The following is a 26,092-nucleotide window of genomic DNA, read 5'->3' as shown; positions in this document are numbered from 1 at the left end:
ACAGGTGTCTGCAGAGCATGGGGACAATCAGAAAACCTTTCTGGGTAGCACACAAAATGGTGAGATGAAGGTCGTCTCTACGAAGGTGAGGGCTGACTTCACTCTTGGCATAAAGGTATAAAATGGTGGCTTCACAATGAAAGAAGAGTTTAAGTAAAAAAAAAAAAAAATATATATATATATATATAAAATATATAAATATATATATATATAGAGAGAAGAGATACGCACTATTAGAGAGAGAAAATGTCAAATTAAAATAATATTATTTTCCTATGTTCTCAGAACAGCTCTAAGGTGTTATCTGCTATTTTAATAACAGCTTTTGGGGGGATAAAAGAAATAATTAATCATATTCATAGTTTGTAAAATGCATCCTATTATTCTGAAAGTTAAAATATGAAAAAATATGGCTTGTAGACCAGGTGCAGTGGCTCATGCCTGTAATCCCAGCACTTTGGGAGGCTGAGGTGGACGGATCACTTGAGGTTAGGAGTTTGAGACCAGCCTGGCCAACATGGCGAAACTCTGTCTCTACTAAAAATACAAAATTATCTGGGTACAGTGGCGTGTGCCTGTAATTCCAGCTACTAGGGAGGTTGAGGCAGGAGAATCACTTAAACCCGGGCTGTATCATTTACCATAAGACTCAGGAGGGGCTGGTTGAAGCGATTCATGCCTGTAATCTCAGCACTTTGGGAGGCTGAGGCCGGAGGATCACTTGAGCTCAGGAGCTCCCAGTCTGGGCAACATAGTGAACCCCTAACTCTACAAAAAATACAAAAATTAACTGGGTGTGGTGTCACGCACCTATAGTTCTAGATACTTAGGAGGCTGAGGGGAGAGGATGGCTTGAACCCAGGAGGCAGAAATTGCAGTGAGCTGAGATTGTGCCACCGCACTCCCACCTGGGCTACAGAGTGAGACTGTCTCAAGAAAAAAGAGTTTCAGGAAGGAGCATGGCGTTTCTGAAGCTCCCCTTGCCCACCTTCCCATTGCAGTAAGCAACCCTTGTTTCCCTGTGGTTTATCAAGATCATAGGGAGTTGTCCTGCCCACTTGCTAATGACATGTGGGGCCCCTGCCAGCAAGGCTGAGTGAGTGATTTATACCCCTTCCAGGAGGGCTCAAGTTAATAATAAATCAAGCAGTGGTGGTGCAGTCTGGACCAGTCAGTTTTACATGCCCACGAATTCTCCTCCCAGTAGTCAGAATGAAGGGTGCACAAGAAATAGCGAGCCAGAGGAGGGAAGATCCAGATGGCAATGATCTCAGTAGGTGCTGAAACCCTTCAGTCCACAGGTCTTCCCATCCCACGCTCCCCAGGAAAGCAACAGGGACAGATGGAGGCTAGGGCAGATGATTCACTTCCTCTCCCTCCTCCCTCAAGCAGAAGGGGCTGAGAGGAGGAGAAGGATCACTTATCAGCTTCTGGATAAAAAAGGGAGGGCAAGACCATCTACTTATGGGGCTCTCAAAGGACAGTAAGCCTCAGCCACCAAACTCCCAGCCTAATGAGCAGGAGGACTGGGAGCCGTGAGCACACATCCACTTCCTGACCTTGCTGCATTCTAGGCAGCAGAAACCATCACCACTGAGGCATCTGATTCTCAATTTATCATTAACACAGCAGAAGCCGAAGGTGGGGGATGGGAGTGGGGTGTGATCAGAGCCCTGGTCAATGCTTTCATCAGTACCCTCAGAGACAAGGACAACCTGCCTATGGTCAGGACTCCTTCCCATCCCAAGTCCAGTCAGCCAGGGAGGTTCATAACTGATCAATTTCCTGGCTAGTCTCCTCTTTAAGCCTTAGGCTTCTTTCCCCAACTTTATCGGTTTTGTCTTCCTTGTCTTTAACACAAGGATCCCCTGATGCTACCAGCCTGCCCCTTTCTGCTTCTGCTCCAATTTGAGGGTGAGAAGTGGAGTGAACACTTCACCAGCTGTCGGCCTGCCCGGCCTGAGTTTCCTCCTTTAGAAAATGACCGATTACATCATTGTGAAGGCCCCTTGCAGCACTAATAGTCTATAATTTCAGCTACTCTCTCTAAATGTGCATTCTGTCTCAAAGTTGCCCTGAAATAAAATACCTCTAGGCAGAACCTTATCTTGCTTCAATTGTTCTTCCTTCTATCTCTAGTTCCCACAAATTGCCACCGGTACATTTTCCAATCTGGGAGGAGACCAGGGATCTTTTAACAACATAATTGATAACACTTCTAATTCCCTAGGTGACCAGAGAATCAAGAGGTTCTGCTTTAGACTGTACGGTAGGTCCCAGCACAAAAAACACTTCCTGTGTTCAGGCAGCTGGAAAGAAGTGATTTTCTCCTTTCACTGTTCCCTCTTGCTTGTCTGTGGGAGCTGCTGGTCAGTGACTTTGATCAGATCTACACCCTGTAACTACTTGGGTAAATCTGACAAGGGGTCAGAGGGAAGCTTGACTCCAAGATTAGCATGCGCGCTTATTAATTTTTCTTTATTTCTTAGATGCTGTAAGTTTGTGGTACCAAATTCAGTACTCACTGCATTATACACATACTCATCAGAGATAGCACTGCATAACCAAACCTTCCCTAACCACGCCCTTCTCAGCAGACATAAAGGCCTGTAGCTACACAAACCTCATCAGGTGAAGTACAGCTCCCCTGAAATGTGGACTTGACAGGGATAACTGGGCATTATGTACACATATTATGATTTTTTTTTTTTGAGATGAATTTTTACTCTTGTTGCCAAGGCTGGAGTGCAATGGCACAATCTCGGCTCATTGCAAACTCTGCCTCCTGTGTTCAAGTGGTTCTTCTGCATCAGCCTCCTGAGTAGCTAAGATTACAAGCACCTGCCACCATACCTGGCTAATTTTTTGTATTTTTAACAGAGATGGGATTTCACCATGTTGGCCAGGCTGGTCTTGAACTCCTGACCTTCAGGTGATCCACCCGCCTCTGTCTCACAAAGTACTGAGATTACAGGCATGAGCCATCGCACCCTGGCTGTTATGATATTTGTATTCAGAAAAGATGTGCCTGGTTCTCTCGACAAGCATACCACACTCCAACCTAATGCATCCTTCCTCTGAGCTTACAGATCCTTAAAGCTCTCTAGGTGTGGAATGACAGCTGGTAAGAGGCCAGAATTCACTCTTGGAGCCCCCATTCCTGCCCCACCACCTCCAGGCCAACTCCAGACCTCTCAGGATCCTATAGCTTCTCAGGTGTTAATATTCTTGAGGCTACTTTGAAATAGATGCTAACATGTGGCCCTTCTAGATGAAACTGATTTCTCTACCAAATGGCAAATGGCAGCTGTCTTCTGTGGAATCTAAAGGCACTCCTAAAGGCCTCCTCTGGCTCATTCTCTTGACCTTTACCTGGGGAACTGTCTCTCCATAAACACAGCCTTAGGCAACACAGCAGCTACGTTCTCACTGTTTGCAGCAGCTGCCATACTCTGGATTTAGGAATGCCGGAAAGAATAGGGAACAAATATACCCTGACACCTAAAATAGTTCCAAATTCACAGGCAAACCGCTGGTTCAGAAAAGTTTGCCTAAAAAATCCTCAACAACTTCAGCCAACAGCCCGTATTCTCAGGACTCGGATCCAATGGGACAGGAGACTAATTCAAACACATTCTGGTTTGATGCTGGTGTGGGATTGCTGTTTCCAAATTCTGCCTTACAATTAAGGGTGTAAAAGGGGGGAGAGGGGAGAATGTTTTTCTGGGATATTGACCTATGTCTCCAGTTGCCTCATTGGTGGGCTTTTAATAATTTTGATACTAATTGGGCCAGAGGGCTCCAAACCTCAGGTCCTAAGTTTTCCTTTCAATTTCCAATTCTGCATTTAAAGGAAGTTCTTGGCTATAGCGTACAACATGCTGCGTGCCTTTAATGAACGTGCTTCAGAGAAGGGAAAGTGTTTCTAGTGGGAAACACTTAAAAAGGGAAGGTGCAGCGAGGGAAGGTGCACTAGTTTGGTGTCATTATATTCAGAAAGCAGAGATGAGAAATCAGGATTTCAATGGTTGGGAAGAGCAGCTTAACCTCTTCTGCAGAAATGCAGGCCAGAAGTTCAAACGTGGTACTCTGGGGTTTTTCTTATTATAGAGTCTTCTCTTCTTGCTGGATTTTAATAGGCACTTGCATTGTTCTCTGTAGCCAAAATGAGAGCTGAGCTGACAGAGGAAGTGGTCAGTCCTGTTTTGGCTCTTTCTGTGCACAGCTCTGCTGTTTGATAGCAGCTGGGTCAGAACAAATGCAGAAGCAAAGGGCAGCGTCCCAGCTTAGTTCCCCAAACCCTTAGCTTTTGTGTTTGACCATTCTCCAACTTTAAGTAAGGTAAAGCAAGTGGAATTTGCATGGAGAAAACCTCACCCATACCCTGTGGCCTGTGGCCTAGTGCAATTCCCTCATGTGAGAGGTGAGAAAACTAAAGCCATCTGCATGGGCACCTTGCCAGTATCACCCAGGAAATGACTGTCATGCAGGTTTCTGCCAACTCCCATTAACTGTTTGCATCAGAGTATGAAGGGTGGGGCTGAGGGATGCTTTGGCTTCACGTGGACTTGTTCCTCTGAAGGAAAGCTTTGTAACCTCTCGTTTGGTTCCTCAAACAGAGCAGGCTCAACATTAAGTTTAGGAGAAAAAACAAAAACAAAAAGCAAAGCAGGCAGGCGCAGTGACTCACGCCTGTAATCCCAGCACTTTGGGAGGCTGAGGCGGTGGATCACCTGAGGTCAGGAGTTTGAGAACAGCCTGGCCAACATGCTGAAACCTCGTCTCTACTAACAATACAAAAATTAGCTGGGTATAGCGGTGCATGCCTGTAATCCCAGCTACTCAGGAGGCTGAGGCACAATAATCACTTGAACCAGGAGGTGAAGGTTGCAGTGAGCTGAGATTGCACCACTACACTCCAGCCTGGGCAACCAAGTGAGACTAGGTCTAAAAAAAAAAAAAAAAGCAAAGCCTTTATTTAAAAGAATCCTTTGCTTTTTTCAGGAGGATAAACGTGGTCTGAAACTGGAAGCAGGTTATTAGCATTTTACAACTGGATGGAAAATGTGGCATTCCTGAGGAGTCTTTCCAGACCACTTAATCATCCCAGGAAACAATAATCAAGATGTGAATGTGATTTACATGCACAAGAAGAGAAAGCTCTGTCTCACTTTGGAAAACAGGCTCTATCTAGGTACCTTGAATGCCATGCCTACAGCTCACATGTGGTTCTGGAATTGTGATCTTTCAATCTCCTGTTATAACATAATCATTAAGGGTTTTTTTCCAAGTTAGTAAAATTAAAAGTTAATTCAAAGCACTTTTCAGGCCGGGTGCAGCGGCTCATACCCGTAATCCCAGCACTTTGGGAGGCCGAGGTGGGCAGATCACTTGAGGTCAGGAGTTTGAGACCAGCCTGGCCAACATGGCGAAACTCTGTCTCTGCTAAAAATACAAAAATTAGGCAGGCATGGTGGCACGCCTGCAGTCCTAGCTGCTGAGGCAGGAGAACTGCTTGATCCCTGGAGGTGGAGCTTGCAGGGAGCAGAGATTGTGCCACTGCACTCCAGCCTCAGCAACAGAGCAAGACTCTGTCTCCAAAAAAGAAGCATTTTTTAGATGCTGTTAATAGAAAAGTAAATTGACGTTTTTAGAGGATACTTTGATATTATCTGTAACATACACATACAGTTTGATATGTCAGTTCCACTTCTTCCAAGGATTTATCTTATAGATTTGCTCACCCGATCATGCCAGTGTATGGCACAGAGTCTTACTGTAAGTCTTGCAATGAAATCAACCTAGACATGCATCAGCAAGAGAAGGATTTATAACCAATTCATGCAATGAAAAAATAAGCAGCAATTTTGAAAAGTGGGGCAGTCCTAGGGGTTCTGATTGGAAAGGCCTCAAGATATATTAAGTGCAAAAATGGGTAGAACTGATTTTGTATTTGACATATGGATACACATTTTGGGGATGATACAGAAAAATATCTTAAAAGTTGTGGTAGGAGCTGGGAATGTGGTGTCAGAAAACTGACTTTTCATTTTATACCTTTCTCTGTTGTTTGAATTTTTATTAAAACTGTATTAACACATGGACACAGGGAGGAGAGTATCACACACTGGGGTCTGTTGAGGGGGTGGCTAGGGGAAGGACAGCGGTGAGTGTGGAGGTTGGGGAGGGATAACATGGGGAGAAAGAGAAATGCCAGATAAAGGTGACGGGGGATGGAGGCAGCAAAGCACCTTGCCATGTAAGTACCTATGCAACAACCCTGCATGATCTGCACATGTACCCCAGAACCTAAAGTACAAAAAAAAAAAAAAAGCATTAACTTTATTGGAGCAATAACATATGTTTTAAAATTCAGTTTAACGGGGAAGGTTTAAATTAAGTCGAAGCTTTACTTCAGTGATATTACAGCTCAGGCCACAGGAAATTTTAAAAAACAAATGTCTTTTCCTTTGGGGCACTCCCACCCCTCTCCGCCCCGTTCCTGGCCTGATTTTTCTCCCAGCACTCACTGCCCTGTGACCAGTAGCTACTTTACATCTTATCTTTTTTATTGTCTATCTCTCCCTACCAGAATGTAAGCCCCTGGAAGGGACTGGGAATCATTTCCATTGCTGAAACTTCAGCATCCAGAATTGTACTCAGCACAGAGTTTGTACTAAATAATATCTATAAAATGAATGACTGAATTAATATACATATTTTAAAAATTTGCCAGTAGTAGCTTGTTGAGAAAAACAAGCTGACTGACTACTGTCAATATATTTAATTCGTCAATATAAAAATAAGAATGATATCACCGCCCTGGTACATGTACTCATGTGAGTGAGAATATCTATATGAACCGTATTTTCAGACCTCTTATCTATTGCTGGTGCCAATGGTTTCAGTTCAACAGAGAACTCTCTAATCTCCCCTAATCTCCTGGCATTCAGAAATGTTTGCTGAACTGCTGAATTGAATTTTAATGTTATCCTACATCAAAGAGGGAAATGATCTCAATGAGACATTAGGTTTGCATATTTACAAGTAACCACTTAAGGCAAAAGGGTCCCCTGATGACCATTTCTGATAATTTCCCTCACACATCCAACCTATCCATTCCCTACAGAAACCTTCCCCTTGGCAGCCTTCACGGATCTGTCCCGACACATGCAGTCTGTCCCCAAACCAAGCATAAACCAAACAACTGCTTCGACAAATTTTCCTTGCACTGAGTTGACTGGCTGTTCAATTGAATTGGACAAATGGGATAACAGATGCACTGGAGGAATATGAAATCCGATACAAGTATAAAGAGGTGAAATTAACATTGATACAAAAGTGGCATTTTGCCACTGCAACATTTAGAGTAAACATCTGTTTTAAAAATGTAACAAAGTCAGAGATTTCTATTAGGATTTCCTTATACAACTTAAACCTGTTTTTGTTGGGGGGGGGTTGGGGGGGCATAAAACCTGAATCACTAACTGTAGCCATTAACCCTGATACAATTCCAAGATGTCCTGGAATGACTTTTTCCTCAACTCATCAGGCCAGCCTATGCTGTGTATGAAAAAAGTCAATGAAATGCATAGTTTTCACTAGCAGATTCTTACTGACGAAATAAATGTAGAGTCTAATGGTGTCTTTTGGCTTAATGTATCAATCTTAGAAAGGCAGACAATGCAGTCAATTTTCAAAGAACTTCAGTGTGAACTGGTTCTGCTTTCTATTTGGATCCATTCTCTCATGCCAAATAGTAACCAAAGTTGCAATGGGTAAATATTTCAGTTACAAGATAAAAGTGAGTTAAGGACCCATGGGATTGTAAGATAATTGTACAATAACAGATTTAAGCTGCCTTGGTAAGTGGTGAGAAGTGAATGAAGGATTTCTCATATTATATGACCGGTGGTTCTGCATAATCTCCGGATTAATGATTAATGTTTAAAAGATGCCAAAAAGAAGAGAGAGTGAGAGACAGAGAGAGAGAAAGAGAGAGAGAGAATGTCATGCCTTTGGTCTCCTGCCAGTTTCAAAATATGGTTCCGGGTACAGAGCCAAGCCCAGGAACACAGATAGAAATGGCTGGCTCTCAGGGGTCAGAGCCCACTGACAAGGTACATATCTTCTTGTTGATCTGGGAGTCCAAGTTTTGAAGTGCCTTTCCACTGAACAACTAGCTTGTGATAAAGGAATACCATGGGAATATATTCATTTTAATTCATGCTATTCAGAAACGAACATGAGAAAATTTCTGAAGAGGTTTCCCCATTGAATTCACAAACCTCCAGCAGCTCTCTGTCTCCCACCTGCACAGATTGCTGTGAGAGCCATGTACAATTGAGCCCCTGCTTCCCACCAAGCTCATGTCCCATTTCCCCTTGCCGGTGTCTGTCGAAGCGTGTCAGACTGGTCTCATCCTTCTTCCATATGCACTGCCATCCCTGTGGCTTTGTTTCTCTTTTATTGTTTTCTGAACTCGGAAAGCCCTCTCCTCCTTACCCGCTACCTCCCCAATTCTGACCACATTTCAGACATGATCTCTAAGTCCCATGTTCCCATAATGCCTTCCCCAAACCTTCCATCAGCCTTCACTGATTTTTCTCTCTCTTCTGGAAGGCTTTATAAGAAGCACTCATCTTCTGGGCTGCTCAATTTCCTACCTTATCCCACCCACCCACCTGTCATGTGTTTTAACCTTATCTTTCCTAGTTAGTTCTTAGGAACCCCGCAAGCAGACATCATGATTTACTGGTTCTGGGAAACAAGGCGGTGAAGGCATGAAGTTCAGTTCTCCTGACACCCGTTGGCTGGTGGCTGATGGTTCATTGTAGATCACTCCCGAGACCTGGTTACAGTCTCCAAGTGAGTGGATCAGAGCTAACCAGTGCAGGGGCTTGTGGTTGAGATGCCTTGCCCTCTCTGAAATAATCTGCCTTGTTGAATTTGTTGTACGATGGGCTGGGAAAAGGGAGAAGATAAGAGCCTAGAAAAATCTACAGTAAAAGAAAATCTGTTGTTGCTACATTCCTCCCAAATCAAGACTAAGACATTTCCTGTTTTTAAGTAAGGGCTGTCAGAGGTTTCTCATCGGAACACACCGCAGACTGACTTAGCACACACACTTCTGTCTTAGCCAGTACCTATCGTTTAGGTAGAAAAATGTTGCTGACAGTAAATTTACAATGGAACCCTCTACCGTGTCATTGCCTACTGAGAAGAAATACTTCCACAGGAGTGAGAAAGGAAGTCATGTGGGTACAAGTCTAAATCCAACAGGCTAACGCATGTCTAAGAGAAATACAGGAGAGGACACATACACAAAGAATGTTGAAAGGGTGAGAGGTTTTAAATGTGACCCATCCAGGTCACAACTATGGAAAAACAAGAGTTCCTTTTTAGGGACTTTCCCGACGGAGGAGATATCTACCCACAGGCCTTAGAACTTTATCCGAAAAGCAGGCTAGATGGTGGCCTAATGGAGTCTTCATGCTTAATTCAGCAAACATTATGTAAACATCTGCTGCGTTCAGTGAGTGTATGTGTGTACTTGCACATGTACACGCAAAAGAGAGAGAAAGAGATGGTGAAAATGTGTGGCTTAGGACTAATCCTGAGGACAGAAGTAGAAAGCAGACCTGAACACAGATGGCTCCTTACCCAGGGAAACAGGAACTTTTCAACCTCATCTTCCTCTCACCATGTTGCCATGTCCACACACTTATCATTTAGAGAAGGCAATATGAATGGGCTGGCTTGCCATATGTTCAGTAGGTAACTGACTTCAACAGCTCCTTGGAAAAGTCTACTTCATGGAGAAAGCAGGACCAAGTCCTTGCTCAGCCCTTTCAAATCCTGCAAGCAACCCAGGACTGGCCTTGCAGGTCCAGGAGAATCTAAGCCTCTTGGTCAAGATCAAGTTTGTTACCTCCATCGCTGCAGGTCCTGGAGTCCGAGGCCAAGCTGTCTGTGGAGCCGGTGGTGAAGCTGACATGGACACCCCTGAAGGATGGACTGAGGCTCTCTGCAGAGCCCTGGCTCACTTTTTCCAAGTCAGAGCTGCTCTTGTTCATTTTTAAAAGGTGCCTGGAAAAGGTAGGAACAAACAATACAAATAACTCATTTGGGTTCCATTCAGAAACCAGGCTGATGGATCATGAACCTGTTACACTCTTGAAACCTAGCCAGTGTCAGCAAGTTTATTAAATAAAAAAAGATTTTGAGGAGACAGTAGAGGGGCTCTTCTGGAACTTTATGCAGCACATGAATGGCAAGAGACTTCCTGAGTGTGGTTAGGAGAAGCGACTATTCAAGAACCAGAATTCTTATATGGAAGGAATTGCTTCCATATTCTGACTCCATCTGCCAAAACATTTATGTCACCTATTATATCCTGTGTAAAATCTCTACAAAAAATAATAAAAACATTATCATACACACTGATGTATAGAAATAAAAAATCATCATACACACCAATGTATAGAGATATACAAAGGTTGGGTTGTTTTTGCAAGATTCCAGGACAGATGAATTGCAAACTAGGCCTTTACAAGTGTGGTTTTTCTTTTCGTTTTTGCCTGGTACTCTTTTGCCAAAGCTTCAAAGGGTCTAGATTGTTTCTTGGAATTAAGGAAAACTTTAAATGTGAACCAGACTTTCAGTGACATGCTTAGATAGAACCAAGTTGACATAACCAATATTCAGGAACAATGGAATCTACCTTTTGTTTTTCTATGAAATCTTTTGTTTCATCTCTAATTAGCATCACCAACAGATCAAGGACAGAAATACCAACTTCAAGAGAAAAATACTCACATTGGAGAAAACAGTTCTATTATTAGGTTGGGTGTTTAGCTTATTGATTTCTCCTTCTCACTTTCCAAGGGCCACATGAATATTCACTTCTGACCTGACATTTTCACCGTGAAGGGAGACAGATCACACTAGGTCCAGCTCTTTCCCTGTTGGTGGAAACCCACATTTGTCTGAACTGATATTTCCTGATGACATTCCTGTTCCTACTACAGCAGATCCATATCACAGTATCTGCTTTGGTAAACACACAGTACAGTATTGATTTGGCATCAGAACTGTCTTATGTAATGAACTTGACCTTACAGTCAGGAATGTATTGGCTGTTCTTTGTGTTCAACATTGCCAGGCCCTGTTATAATTTTCATAGTCACGGGAATCCCTTGTTTATTAACAGAAGAGTTTAAAGTTCATTTGCTATCACAAAAAGTGGTCCTTAGAAAACACATCCCTCTCCCCACTCCCAATCCTTAGAATCACCTTTAAAAAAATGTTTTAAAGCTGTCAAATAAAGTGTGACAGTGACGGCAGCATTACGACTAATCTTCATCTTTGTATCTCAGTATCACTGTGGGAATCTTAAAAATATCAATTCCTTAGGAAATGCTATGGCAGTAGCTGATCTTTATCTAACCTCCTGGCAAAATGAAATCAAAGACAGTTTCTTACAACATTCTTATATCCACATCAGATCCATCACTAATAGTTTTCTCCAAGGGAAGCCAGGATATAAAGTTATGCATAACAAATCCTCAGTCTGGGAGAGAAGCCAGCTCTGTGGCGATCCCACTACTTTGCCCCCTCCAAAGTGGTCTCTAGAGTTTCTTGATCTTCAGGCCCAGAAAATCACTAAGGGAGAAACTCCAACACCATAGCTATGGCGCTGACACAGTTTCCCATTCCACAAACTTCATGAAATGTATGGAGATAGACAAAACTAAAAAATACATAAATATGTGTATGTATTAGCATATATATATTCATATACATATGCACACACACAATGCTTAAAGTAACAGCCAAGACTAATATAAAGAAAAATTCTCAGATGCCAGATACAAAGAGGGAACTCCACATATAGGCAGTACAAGGGATGCTTTAATACTAAGTGTATGTTTGCTGTAGGTTTTGGTAGACGCTCTTTATCAAGGTAAGGATGTTTATTTCTTTATTTTATATTATATTATTTTATTTATTTATTTTTTAATTGCATTTTAGGTTTTGGGGTACATGTGAAGAACATGCAAGATTGTTGCATAGGTACACACGTGGCGGTGTGATTTGCTGTCTTCCTCCCCTTCACCTATATTTGGCATTTCTCCCCATGCTATCTCTCCCCAGCTCCCCACTCACTGCTGTTTATTTCTATTTCAAGTCTTCTAAGAGTTTTGTATTTTACAATCATTTCATGTCTATTAGGGTTTATCACATGCCTTTTCTACATCTATGGGAAAAAATCGTATCATGTTTCTCCTTTACTCTGTGAATGTGATGAGTTATGTTAATATATTTTCTTAATTAAGCCATGCTTGCACATGTTGCATGACCTTATTTTACTATATATTATTGGATTCAGTTTTACTAATATTTAATTTAGGATTTTTACATTTTCATTCAAATACAGGTTAGCCCATAATTTTTCTTTCTTGTCCTGTCCTTGTCCAATTTGGGTATAAAGGTTAAATTAGAATTATAAAATGATGCTGGGCATGGTGGCTCCCTCCTATAATCCCAGAACTTTTGGAGGCCAAGGTGGGTGGATCACTTGAGGTCAGGAGTTTGAGACCAGCCTGGCCAACAGGCCCACCCCTCTCTACTAATAATACAAAAGCTTAGCTGGGCATAGTGGCACATGCCTGTAATCCCAACTATTTGGGAGACTGAGGCAGTAGAATCACTTGAACCCAGGAGGCAGAGGTTGTAGTGAGCCAAGATGGTGCCACTGCACTCCAGCCTGGGTGACAGAGTGAAAGAGTGTCTCAAAAAAATATGTATATACATATATATATATATATACACACACACGTATATATATGTTACGAAGAAAAAAGAAAGTAGAGACATATCTCATACTATATAGAAACACAAATTTTCAACAGAAAAGAAACACCCACTAAATTTTAAATTCATCAGAGAAAATGGCAGAGAAAACTTTGTGACCTTGGGGTATAAAATATTTTTTAAAATAAGAGCTAAAAAATAGCAATATAAAGAAAAAGATAGATAAATCTGACTATTTTAAAATTTAAAACTTCTGCCTGATAAAATAAAAGGCACCATTAAAAAGTGAAAAAGGGTCAGGCGTGGTGCTTACGCCTGTAATCCCACCACTCTGGGAGGCCAAGGTGGGCAGATCACGAGGTCAAGCGATCAAGACCATACTGGTCAACATGGTGAAACCCTATCTCTACTAAAAATACAAAAATTATCTGGATGTGGTGGTGCATGCCTGTAGTCCCAGCTACTCGGGAGGCTGAGGCAGGAGAATCAACTGAACAGGGGAGACAGAGGTTGCAGTGAGCCAAGAATGTGTCACTGCACTCCAGACTAGTGACAGAGCGAAACGCTGTCTAAAAAAAAAAAGTGAATAAAACAAACCTTAGAGTGGCCAACTCACATCTTTGCAACCCACATAACTAATAAAAGTATTGGTATACAGAATAGAAAAAGTGTCTATAAATCTAAGAAACAGACAAACGACTCCATTTTTAAAAGGGCAATGGAAACGAACCAGCAACTCACAAATGGAACATAAAAGGCCACTCAACACATGAAAAGATGATTATATTTATGAATGATCTGATTATAAATAAAACAAGATTTTATTTCGTACCCATCAGATCGGACTGGCAAGATCAGGTTTTGTTAAAGATATAGGGAGATAGAAACTCTCTTACACTGTTTATGAGACTGTAGATTGGTAAATTCACACACAGGACAACAATGTGATGAATCTCATAAACTTAAATACACACATTCTTATAATCCAGTCACTCTATTTTTGGATATATATCCTTGAGCAGTGCCACTCAAATAACTAGTAATGAATAAATGGCTAGGTCACTTTAGTGGGTCACTAGCAGTTTATTGATCAGCAGTTTATTTTAACAAAATAGAATAGAAAATATGAAAATATATAGAAAGGATTTGTGAAACTTTATTTTGTAAAACTTTTGTTTCAGATATGTGTGTTTGTTGGGTCATGATATTAAATATGTTTCTTACTGTGGGTCATGGTTCTTTTAAAAGAGGTTAAAAATTACTGCTTTAGAATACGAGTCAACAAACTTTTTCTTAAAAGGCCAGATGGTAAATAATTTAGGCTCATGAACCATACGGACTCTGCTGCAACTACATAACACTGCTATTGTAGCTGGAAAGCCACCACAGAAATCAGTGGCATGTTTTCTAATAAAGCTTTATTTACAAAAACAGATGGCTGGCATGTGGGCAATCACTGACTCCTAGTCTTGACCAATCTTGTCCAAAAGAAATATAATGCAAACCATATATATAATTTTAAATTTTCTAGTAGCCACATTTTAAAAATGTAAAATAAATGGGAAAAAATACTTTTAGTAATATATTGTATTTAACATAATATATGCAAAAGATTGTCATTTTAACCTGTAATCAGTAGAACCTATATCAATTATTAATAAGATATTCCATTTTTTTCATTCTAAGTCTTTAAAATGTGACATGCATTTTACATTTATGCACATTGCAATTCCGACTAACTACATTTTTTTTTTTTTTTGAGACCAAGTCTCACTTCGTAGCCCAGGCTGGAGCGCAGTGCAGTGGCATTATCTCGGCTCACTGCAACCTCCGCCTCCCAGTTCAAGTGATTCTCCTTCCTCAGCCTCCTGAGTAGCTGGAATTACAGGTGCCCATCACCACACTCAGCTAATTTTTGTATTTTTAGTAGAGACAGGGTTTCAACATGTTAATCGTGCTGGTCTTGAACTCCTGACATGGTGATCTGCCTGCCTTGGCCTCCCAAAGTGCTGGGGTTACAGGCGTGAGCCACTGCACCCAGCCCTGACTAACCACATTTTAAGCTAGTGGCTGCTATGCTGTGCAGTACAGATCTAGAGAAACTCTTATAAGTGGAGAAAGATGTTCACAATGTTACAAATAGCAAACAACCTTGCAAACGAACTGTGCTTCAACAAAGGAGTGAAAAATTTATGGTATAGTGTTTTAGTGGGATACTTTATAGTGGTCAAAAAAATGAACTGGATTTTAACATAGCAATATGAAAAAAAAGCTTAAAATGCTGAGTATTAAAAGTAATTTACAAAATCCTCAATTAAAGTGTGATGCCATTTATATACAGCTTAAAAACATATGACAATATATACATATTTTTTGGAGCACATAATAAAATGTAAATGCTACTCATCAACTTCAAGACAGTGATTGCTCTGGGTAGCAATGGAAGTTGAAATGGAAATTGAATAGGGAGGGATCTTCCACTGTAGCAATAATATTTTATTTTTTAAAAAATTGAAAGCAAATGGCAAAATGTTAACATTTGAAAAATCTTAGGGAACACCTGCAGGTCAGTTAAATTATTATTTGAACTTTATTGCATGCCTGGAATATTTGATACACTGAAAATGAGCATTTCTAGTAAGAAAGCAAATCACCAGGGCCTGAGTGAGGACAGGGGGTGGCTACTCCTATTGATTTGTTGTTGAGCCTCTAAGAGGCAAGGGACACATAAAATAACACAGTGAGATTTCCATCAGACCCTGCAGCGGGAACAGACAGTCTCTACGAGGGTTGGTTCCACCACAGAGCACCCTTGTGGCTGGAAACAGTTGCATCATAGACTCAACTACTCTTCTAAGACTTTGGAGTTAATTATTCTGTCTATAGTTACTATGAGGCAGAAGTCATTGCTGTCAAAACTCTCATCAAGTGAATACAGACAAAATCAGTCTATCCCTGTGACTACAGAATAAACTATCTGCAGGGCATGTGTGTGTGTGTGTGTGTGTGTGTGTGTGTGTGTGTATGTGTGTGTGTTAGGGAGGAAGGGAGTCTCCCAAGGTGGACTTCAGTAAATCTTAGTTTCTAAGTTACAAGTGGAATTTTCATTGCTTTTGGGATCTAACTGCTGCTTCTCTACTGGAAAATCTCGAGAAATCCAGGTTCCTACCAGGCTGCTAAAACCCAACAGATGACCAGGCATGGTGACCCAACCCTGTAATTCCAGCACTTTAGGAAGCTGAGGTGGGAGGATCACTTGAGCCTGGAAGTTTGAGACCAGTCTAAGCAACACAGTGAGACCCTGTCGTTACAAAAAAAAAAGAAAGAAAGAAAGAAAGAGGAAAGAAAGAAAGAAAGAAAAAGAAAGAAAGAAACCAACCAAAAAAATTAGCCGGGCATGGTGGTACACAGCTGTAGTCCCAGCTACTCAGGAGACTAAGGCAGGAGAATCACTCAGACCTGGGAGATGGAGGTTGCAGTGAGCTGAGATGGCACCACTGCACTCCAGCCTGGGTGACAGAGCGAGACTCTGTCTCAAAACTAAAATAAAATAAATAAACAAAACAAAACCTTAGGACTGATGATTCTTTCCTATGAACTGCATTAAAAAGCATCTGCCCTGGAAACCTGTACAATCTGTACTTTTTGAGAATTACCACTTTAATTACGGCATGAGCAAAACCACATCAAATTTAAAAATGAAATGGAAGCTTGCCACGAAAGCACAGACTTACAATCAAGTTGTTATTGTGTCTTTACACTGTGTGTAAAATAGACTTCTTAAGAATCCCTGGAAAAGGCTTTCTATTGCAAAGGTGACTTTTCTGAGCCCTAATGGATTGTTCTATCAGATGTGAGGCCAAATGACAGAGTGTACTCAACACAGAAGAGCAAGACTACTTGGTTTTTTAAAGGCACTTTTCCCTCATTAATAATAATTTGATCTGTCTTTCACAAAACTGGTGCAAACAGTCTATAAAATACTTCCACGGACAAAAACCACATGCTCCAGTCATTTCTCTCTGGTTAGCGAATACCACGTTCTTATCAGCTACAGTGAGAGTGCGTCTCCACAGATGTCTTCGCTCACGTAGTGTGATAAAAGACCACTTGTGCTTAGCCTCAAGCTTCCTTTCTGCCTCCCACTGTTGATTAATTACATAGAGTCCAGGTGGACAGGGTGAAACGTACGAGCCACTGGCACAGGGTTCTCAGAGCCCCAGCCCTGCAGCTGCTGCCCAGTGTTTTGAGAATAGCTTTTCCCTCCATTGTCCTTAGAGAGAGAGGTCTTGCCAGAGTGGTCTCCATACTATGTTGGTGGAAAGCTGGAAAAAAAGACTCCAGCCGGAAGAGCCATCTGCTAGACTTCCTCATTTGTAGGAACAAGCCTAGTCTAAAAATATCCCCGGAGCTTGCAGAACGAGAGCGTTCAGAATGTCCACAATCCTTAACGGATACTGGGCCCCAGTGAGCAGCAGAAAGCGAATCTCAGACTTTGCATGGCTGCTGGAATCCTCATATGACAGCAATATTCAGAGTGTGATTGAAGCCAATTTTCATTCTCACTGCCCCGGACTTTTGTTTGGTTCACATACATTTGGCTGAGAGCTTTCTGCCACTGGGGCGGAACCTGTGAAAACCCACATAGTGCCAGCGTGCAGTTTTAGACTGGCTCTCTAAATCCCAGCACATAGTCACACCACCAGGTCTTGGGATTGGTCAATTACACTGTAAGTTTGGTAATGATCTGGAGAAGATCTAAAGGAAAGCTTTAGAGAATCAAATGAATGCTCTGAAAGCACGAACAAGTTTTTTAAAAGTCTGTACACGTTTTTTCAATTATGAAGAAGAAGGGAAAAGACTGGGTTTAGACTCAAACAACCAACAAATGTCTCAATCAAAGACTGAGAACCTCTTACCATTCTAGACTCAGGCCCGTGGTGCCGTCCTCATCAGTGGGGCCTCCCGGGGCCTTGCGACCAGCTGGGACACTGACTTCAGGGTCCCAAAAAAGCAGCCTTGGGTGTGAAGGGCCAGCTTCAGAGGCAGCCGAAATGCTTCACCAGGCTGCTGTGAATTCACCAGCTCAGAGCTCTATGTTTCCCCTAGTTCCTCTCTGACTTTTCTATAAAATGCACTTCCTGTAAAAGCACAGGAAAACAGGGACGGCTCTGCCTCTCTGACCCGCAGCTTTTAATCTCCAATTGTTTTATTGGGCTCCATGATTCAAAGCAATTCAAATATACTCTCAAATACATTGTTTTTCTACATTTATTCTCTATTATGTAGCCAGTTACTGAAGTCAAAACCATTAAGCAATTCAAGTTTTCTTGGTGGATAAGACCAACCTGTTTTTAATTTATTGTATGCCTGTATTACCTGCAATGTCTCCTCCTTCTTGTCTATCCTGAGTACCTTTCTCAGCCTTTTCAGCATTAAGCCTACTCTGTGCCAAGTGCTGTTAGGTGTTGGGGATACAATGATTAACAGAGCTGACAAGATCCCTGTGCTTTGACAAACCTACAGACCTGTAAGAAAAATATTTATCAAGCTTTTCTAGTAAGATATCAATCCACATCCATTTTTTTATTTTTTGAAACAAAATCTCACTCTTATCACCGAGGCTGGAGTACAGTGGCACTCCAGTTTCAAGAGATTCTCATGCCTCAGCCTCCTGTGTGACTGTGACTACAGGTGCACGCCACCACACCCAGCTAATTTTCATATTTTTAATAGAGACAGGGTTTTGCCATTTTGGCCAAACTGGTCTCTAACTCCTGAGCTCAAGTCATCCACCTGCTTTGGCCTTTCAAAGTACTGGGATTACAGGTGTGAGCCACCACATCCGGCAATCCACATCTTCAGAGATATTTGCAACCTTGGTAACAGCATCCTGACTCAAAATCTTTCTGAAATCCTGTTCTCATAATGATGGATGACCCTGTAAGAGTCCTACCTGCCACTCATATAAGGATTCTCTCTAGCTTGGCCACCATATTGGATTGGCCCAGGTCCTCTGTAGTGACAGAAACACACATCTCAGATTTTCTTTGACACTCTCAATTTCAAATCTTCCCCTCATAGTCTATTCATTTCATTGTACACATTCCGACAAATTCCTAGATTTCTGTTTAGGAAACAAAGTATCACCACTTTGGTTAATATACTGCTACTTCCCCTCCTAAATTCTCTGTTCTAAGGCTCGTCTTTGTCTTCTGATTTTCTCCAAAGCAGCAAAGTGTTCCTTCTCTTCTCCTAACCATGGCTCAGAAGAAATGATCTTCTCTCCCTTTCAAAGCATGTCCACCCTCAAGACCCAGCGTCAGTTTCACTTACCTACAAATTCCTCCCAGGCTATCTCAGTCTTCTCTGACCCTGCTCATCCTTCTGGAAATCACACTGAACTGAGTCTGAATCACATCACTGAGCATTTGGTTATAATCCTGGTTAAATTATTCTAATTGTTTGATGTGAAATAGACTTGTAACCATCCCAAAATTACAAATGGTTTGAGGAGCTGTGTTACAGTCGAGACGTGCTGGAACACAGAGTCATTACTAAATAGTTCTTGATTAAGCTTATCTGCCTCTGTTTCAAGACCGCAGTGGCATCTGGGAGATTAAATGTTTCCTTTAAGAAAGAATTACACTTGCCCAGCAAAACTTGCAAACGGCAGGAACACAGAGCAACTGATAACCATCGAGAATACTGGATTCCATAGCTGAAGCTTTCTCATATCTACTAGGTTGGTGCAAAAGTAATTGTGGTTTTTGCCATTAGTACAAAATACACCCATCCTTAAATATTCTGAATTTTCACAAATCTTGTAGTTTTTATTTATTTATTTGTATCATTATTATTTTTTGAGACAGAGTTTTACTCTTGTTGCCCAGCCTGGAGTGCAATGGTGTCATCTCAGCTCACCACAACCTCCACCTCCCGGGTTCAAGTGATTCTCCTGCATCAGTCTCCCAAGTATCTGGGATTACAGGCATGTGCCACCATGCCTGGCTAATTTTGTATTTTTAGTAGAGATGAGGTTTCTCCATATTGGTCAGGCTGATCTCGAACTCCCGACCTCAGGTGATCCGCCTGCCTCGGCCTCCCAATGTGCTGGAATTACAGGCATGAGCCACTGAGCCTAGCCATCTTGTAGTTTTAGGTAGGACAAAAAAGGCAGATAACTAAGTTGGGAAGGTTTCTATTATTTTTATCTTTGGAGCTTTTTGATGAAGATGCTAAGGGAGGTATTTTGCAAGTGCCTAAATGCCTGAAAAAACTGTTAGGGCCAATTTGTTCTGGGGGCATGTTTTCCCCCACCGATTTATTAGCATGCATAAACATAGGCAATCAGTTTCATCTTTTGTCAGATGACCTCTGTGGTCCCCATGGTGCAGGCCTGTTAATTTGCATTTGTAGTTAATGCACTAGCAACTCTTCTGGAGCTCTACAAGTTTAAAAGCCCTTTATTTCAACTTCACATTCAGTAGAAACAATTTAACACAGGAATAAAGTCATAGTTACATTAAAAGACAGGAAAATACACACACACACATCCCTCACACACCTACACAAACACACATACATGTGTGTGCATGCACACACACACACACACACACATTTGGGTTACTAGTTGGTTTTAGTCAAGGATAAAAATTATTAAGTTGGCCAGATGGAAGTCTGTCCTGACTATATACAGATATACTTTAGCATGAGAGATACAAACATTTTTTAAAGATGGCCATTCAGATTTCAGAAAACCAGGCTCCTATTTGTGGCCCCAGCCTATACAGTTGTGGACTTTTCCAAAGAAGCACTGGGCTGCCTGGTGCAGAAGTGAGGATAGCAGATGTTTGGGAGTATCCAGGTGTGGAGGTTTCAGCTGAGGCTGAAGACAGGGAGATGGAGCTGCCGATGAGCAGGTAAGAGAGTGATGAAGAACTCATAGTTTGGCTCCATCACCCTTGTACACTACACTTTCATTTCTAAAAGATCACCTAAGAACAACATGTTCTAAGCCATGGCCTGGAAAGTCAAGGAGGAAACACATCTGTTCACACAAGAGGAGCAGATGAGAAGAGAAGGAGATAAAAAGAGAACAAGTGGGAACTAAAGACAGAGTAATTGCAATCCACAGAAGAGCCCCTCCTACCAGCTGCCCTGCCTATAGATGAGTGTCCCAGGGCCCTCAGGAGGCACTGGGAAGAACAGGGATGCAAGCAGTTAAGTAACTTCCTAGACAATTTCAGAGTCACCAAGAATGGCCAATGATGTGGTGGTTAAGAGCATGAACACTGGTGCTTCACTGCCTGGGTTCAGGTCCTGACTTACTGCTTACTGGCTGTGTGTTTTGGAAAAGGCCCTTAATCTCTCTCTGTTTCAGCTTCCCATCTATGAAATGTGGATAACAACAATACATACCTCATGTGGTTATTAGAAAGATTCAATGAGTTAATATTTATAAACTGCTAAAAACAGCACCATGTACATAGAAAGTACTGGCTAAATAGATGGATGGATGGATGGATGGGTGGATGGATGGATGGGTGGATGAACAGGTCAGTGGATGGATAAACAGGCAGACAGAGGACTTCTGCAGCCTCCAGTAAACTGAGTGTATTAGTTTGTTCTCACATTGCTATTAAAAAATACCTGAGACTGGGTAATTTATGAAGAAAAGAGGTGTAATTGGTTCACTGTACAAGAAGCATGATGCTAGCATATGGTGGCCTTGTGGGGAGGCCTCAGGAAATTTACAAATATGGCAGAAGGCAAATAGGAAGTGAGTACTTCATATGGCCAGGGTAGGAGGAAGAAAGGGAGTAGGGGAGGTGCCACACACTATTTTAAACAACCAGATCTCATGAGAACTCTATCATGAGAACAGTACCAAAGGGGGAAATCGGCTCCCATGATCCAATCACCTCCCACCAGACCCCACTTCAAACATTGGGGATTACAATTCAACATGAGATGTATGTGGAGACACAGATCCAAACTATATGACTGAGTAATTCTTTTTGCTATCAACAGAAGCAGAGACCTTTAGACAGTCTAGTGATTCATCACACCTTGATGTCCCTACTTTTACTACAACATTTAAAAGATCTGCAAAGAAAGATAAACAGAATGATGCTTTGAGAACATACATTATCTAAAATCATGAGAAAGAGTTGATTTGTCCATTGACCAGACCTCATTTTGCATCTGTGTGTTCAAGAACTAGATAATTCATAGTGTAGCCCCAGATCCAGGAGCTGACATACTCCTCAGCGAATCAGGTTACTTAGCTCTATCACTTCCTGTTCAGTATATGAAAATCTAGAAAGAGAACAACGTATTTTATTACATCAGCCTGTCTTCCCCTTGCAAAAAATAATCTCCCATGAGTATCCTTAGCCTCATAGGATTTTCCTTTCTCCCTTCACACTATCTCCTCATCCCCCAGCACACACATACCTCTGATGTTTGGTGAAACAAAAACACTAGTGAGTTGTTACCACTTGGGAGTCACTGCAGTTCTGGGTCTGATCGATTCCTATTGAAATCCCACCAAGATCGCCTGTGCCTGACTAAAATCTTTGTGTTTCTAGACTAATGGTTTTGGTGACCTTGCTTTCAGAATTCTCAGACCCCACTTTTCTTGATTTGGTGAATATTTCAAGTTCACTTTGTTGACCCAGTTTCAGTGTGTTTTATATTAGACTTCATTTCTACCCTCCTAGCTTGGGAGGTTATTTGGACCAAAGCTGTTAGGATTAGCTACTTCCCCATTCTTCGTGCTGAGGCAACCTATTGCCCAATAAGAACCAGACATCATCATAGGTTCTCTCCATACTCCCTGATCAGTTCTGCACTCTATTATCTGAATCTCAACAGGTCCATCTCCCTGTCTTCAGACTCAGTTGAAATCTCTCCATCCTGGATATCTCCAAACATCTTCCATCCTCATTCCTGTACCAAGCAGTCCAGTGTTTCTCTAGAAAAGTCCACAACAATGCAGGCTGGGACCACAGTTAATTTATACCAGTTCTCACGGCTCCCTGGTAATGCTTGTACTTGACTCAAATCAGCTGTTCCAAGCATTCATCACTTTTATTCATCTTACTAGTCACCATACGTACTCTCTCAAGTAAGTATGACTTACTCTCTCAAGTAAGTCCTCTATTTCTCCATGACTCACAGTTTCTCTTCCTATTAGTTCTTAAGTGCAGAGAAGTGAGATAATCATATGTCTAATTAATGATACATTTTTACATTTGTCTGTATTATTTTAGATTTTTCCTTCATCTCTATCTCCACTCTAGTTCTCTACTTTCCCAATACCTCACTTCTAGGTATACACACCGTATTTGGTATACCTGTATGTTTGTTATATATCTTCAGTTTTTCCTTGAAAAAATATTTTGTACCTGCTTACAAAAAATCAATTTTATCTTTAAGGACATACATAGGCTAAAGGCGAAGGGATAGAAGAAGATATTCCATGCAAATAGTAACCAAAAGAGAGCAGAGGTGGCAATACTTATATCAGATAAAATAGAATCTATGTCAAAAATGGTTACAAGAGACAAAGAAAGGCATCATTTAATAATAAAGGGGGTGATTTGTCAAGAGGACATAACAATTGCAAATATATATGTATGGACATTGCAGTGTCTAAATATAAACAACAAATATTAAAGAACATGAAAGAAGAAATAGATAGCAATATAATTATAGTAGAGGACTTCAACACACCACTTTCAACAATGTGATAGATCAACCAGACAGAAAATTAAGAAATACTGAACTTGAATTGAACTTTAGACCAAATGGACCTAAAAGGCTTATATAGAACTTCCCATTTAACAGCAGCATTCTTTTCTAGCACACAGGGAACATTTTCCAGGATAGACCACATGTTGGGCCATAAAACAAGTCTTAGCAAATTCAGGAAAATTGAAATCATATCTAGTATTGTTTCCAACCACAACAGTGTGAAATTAGAACACAATAACATGAGAAATCTTGTAAAATTCACAAATATGCGAGAATTAAACAATATGCTCCCAAACAACCAGTAGTTCAAAGAAAAAAAATCACAGAAATTAAAAAAATATCTTAAGAAAAATGACAATAGAAGCACAACACGTCAAAATGTATAAGATGCAGCAAAAGCAGTTCTAAGAGGAACTTTTGTAGCAATAAATGCCTTCATTAAAAAAGAGAAACAAAATCCCAAATAAATAGTATAACAGTATATACCTGGAGGAAGCAAAAAAAGGACAAAATTAGGTGTGGTGGCTCACGCCTGTAATCCCAGAACTTTGGGAGGCCAAGGCTAGAAGACTGTTTGAGCCCAGGAGTTTCAGTCTGCAGTAAGCTATGATTGAGCCACTGCACTGTAGCCTGAGTGACAGAGTGAGGCCCTGTTTCAAAAGAGAAGCAGAAGCAGAAGCAGAAGCAGAAGCAGAAGCAGGAGGAGGAGGAGGAGGAGAAGGAGGAGAAGGAGAAGAAGAAAAGAAGAGGAAGTAATAGTAGTATGGTGGTGGAGGAGGAGGAGGAAGAAGAAGACCACTCATTGTACAAGGAAAGAAATAATAAAGGTTTGAACAAAAATAAATAAAATAACAGAAAAGCTACATAAGGAAAAAAAGTCAATAAAACTGATAATTGGTTCTTTGAAAAAATAAGCAAAATCAACAAAACCCTAGATAGACTAAGAAAATAAGGAGAGAAGACTCAAATAAATAAAATCAGAAACAAAAGTGGTGACATTTTAACAGATGCCTCAGAAATAAAAATGATCATAAGGGACTATTATGAACAATTATATGTCAACAAATCGAATGACAGAGAGAAAATGGATAAATTCCTAGATTCAATATTGAACCAGGAAGAAATAAAAAGCTTGAACAGACCAATAACAAATAAAGAGGTTGAAGAAGTAATTAAAAATCTTCTAATGAAGAAAACCCCAGGACCAGATGGCTTCACAGCTGAATTCTGCCAAACATTCAAAGAATAATTATTACCAATATTTCTTAAATTTTTCAAAAAAAAAAATTGAACTAGAGAGAATACATCCAAACACATTTTATGAGACCAGCGTCACCTTGATACTAAAGCTTGACAAAGATACCACAAGGAAAAAAAAGTACAAGCCAATATTGCTGATGAATATTAATTCAATTCTCAATAAAGTATTAGCAAACTGAATTCAACAATACATTCTAATGATTATGTAATGTGGCCAAGTGGAATGTATCCCTGGCATGCAAGGCTGGTTTGACATATGCAAATCAACCATTGTGATACGTTAAATTAATCACATCTAAATTGACACAGAAAAAATATTTGACAAAGTCCAGCATCCTTTCTTGATTAAAAACTCTTAACAGTTTGGGTATAAAAGAAAAGTTCCTCAACATAATAAAGGCCATTTACAAAAAACTTACAGCTAATATCATAATCAATGGGGAACAACTCAAACTTTTTCCATTAAGAGCTAGTACAAGGCAAATACACCCACTCCTACCACTTCATATTCATCATTGTATTGGAAGTACTGGCAAGAGCAATCAGACAATAAAAAGAAGTAAAAGACATCCAAATCAAAAAGGAAGAAGTAAAATTATCTCTATTTGGAGATGACATGCTCCTGTATGTAGACAACACCAAGAATTCCACCAAAAAAAATGAATTTGGTAAAGTTGTAGAATACAAGATCTACATACAGAAATCAGTACCATTTCTACACACATGTAACAATCTAGCTGAAAAAAAAAAATCAAGAAAACAATCCAATTTACAATGGCATAAAAAATTATGAATAAATTTAACCAAGGAGGTGAAATTTTTTTTATACTGAGAACTATAAAACATTAAATGGAAGAAATTGAAGAGGGCACAATTAAATGCAAAGGTATATCATGTTCATGAATCAGAAGAATTAATATTGTTGAAATGCCCACACCACCCAAAGCAATATACAGATTTAATGCCATCTCTATCAAAATTCCAAGGGCGTTCTTCACAGAGATGGAAAACAAAATCCTAAAATACATATGAAACCACAAAAAACCCTCAAATAGCCAAAGCAATACTGAGAAAGAAAAAAAGAAAGATGAACTTGGAATCTTCATATTTCCTGATTTTAAATTATATTACAAAGCTATAGTAATCAAAAGCAGTATGGTAGTGGCATAAAATATATGGTTCTCATAGAGCAATGAAACAGAATAGAGAGCTCAGAAATTGATCCAGATATACATGGTCAACTAATTTTTGACAA

General features: G+C 40.6%; 1 protein-coding gene across 1 annotated transcript in view; it reads right to left on the bottom strand.

The window, feature by feature from the left end:
* PRAG1 (PEAK1 related, kinase-activating pseudokinase 1) overlaps positions 1–26,092 on the bottom strand; it is a 69,175-nt gene that overhangs the window by 19,736 nt on the left and 23,347 nt on the right. Inside the window, exon 4 of the mRNA XM_012465775.2 lies at positions 9,932–10,089. Coding sequence (XP_012321198.2) covers positions 9,932–10,089 — 158 coding nt within the window. The remainder of the gene's footprint in view (positions 1–9,931; positions 10,090–26,092) is intronic.

This window comes from Aotus nancymaae, unplaced genomic scaffold (assembly GCF_030222135.1).
Source record: "Aotus nancymaae isolate 86718 unplaced genomic scaffold, 86718_ANA_hifiasm-v0.15.2.pri h1tg000079l, whole genome shotgun sequence".
Lineage (NCBI taxonomy): Eukaryota > Metazoa > Chordata > Mammalia > Primates > Aotidae > Aotus > Aotus nancymaae.
Note: the sequence above shows the minus strand (reverse complement) of the source record. Positions and strands in the feature narration are given on the sequence as shown.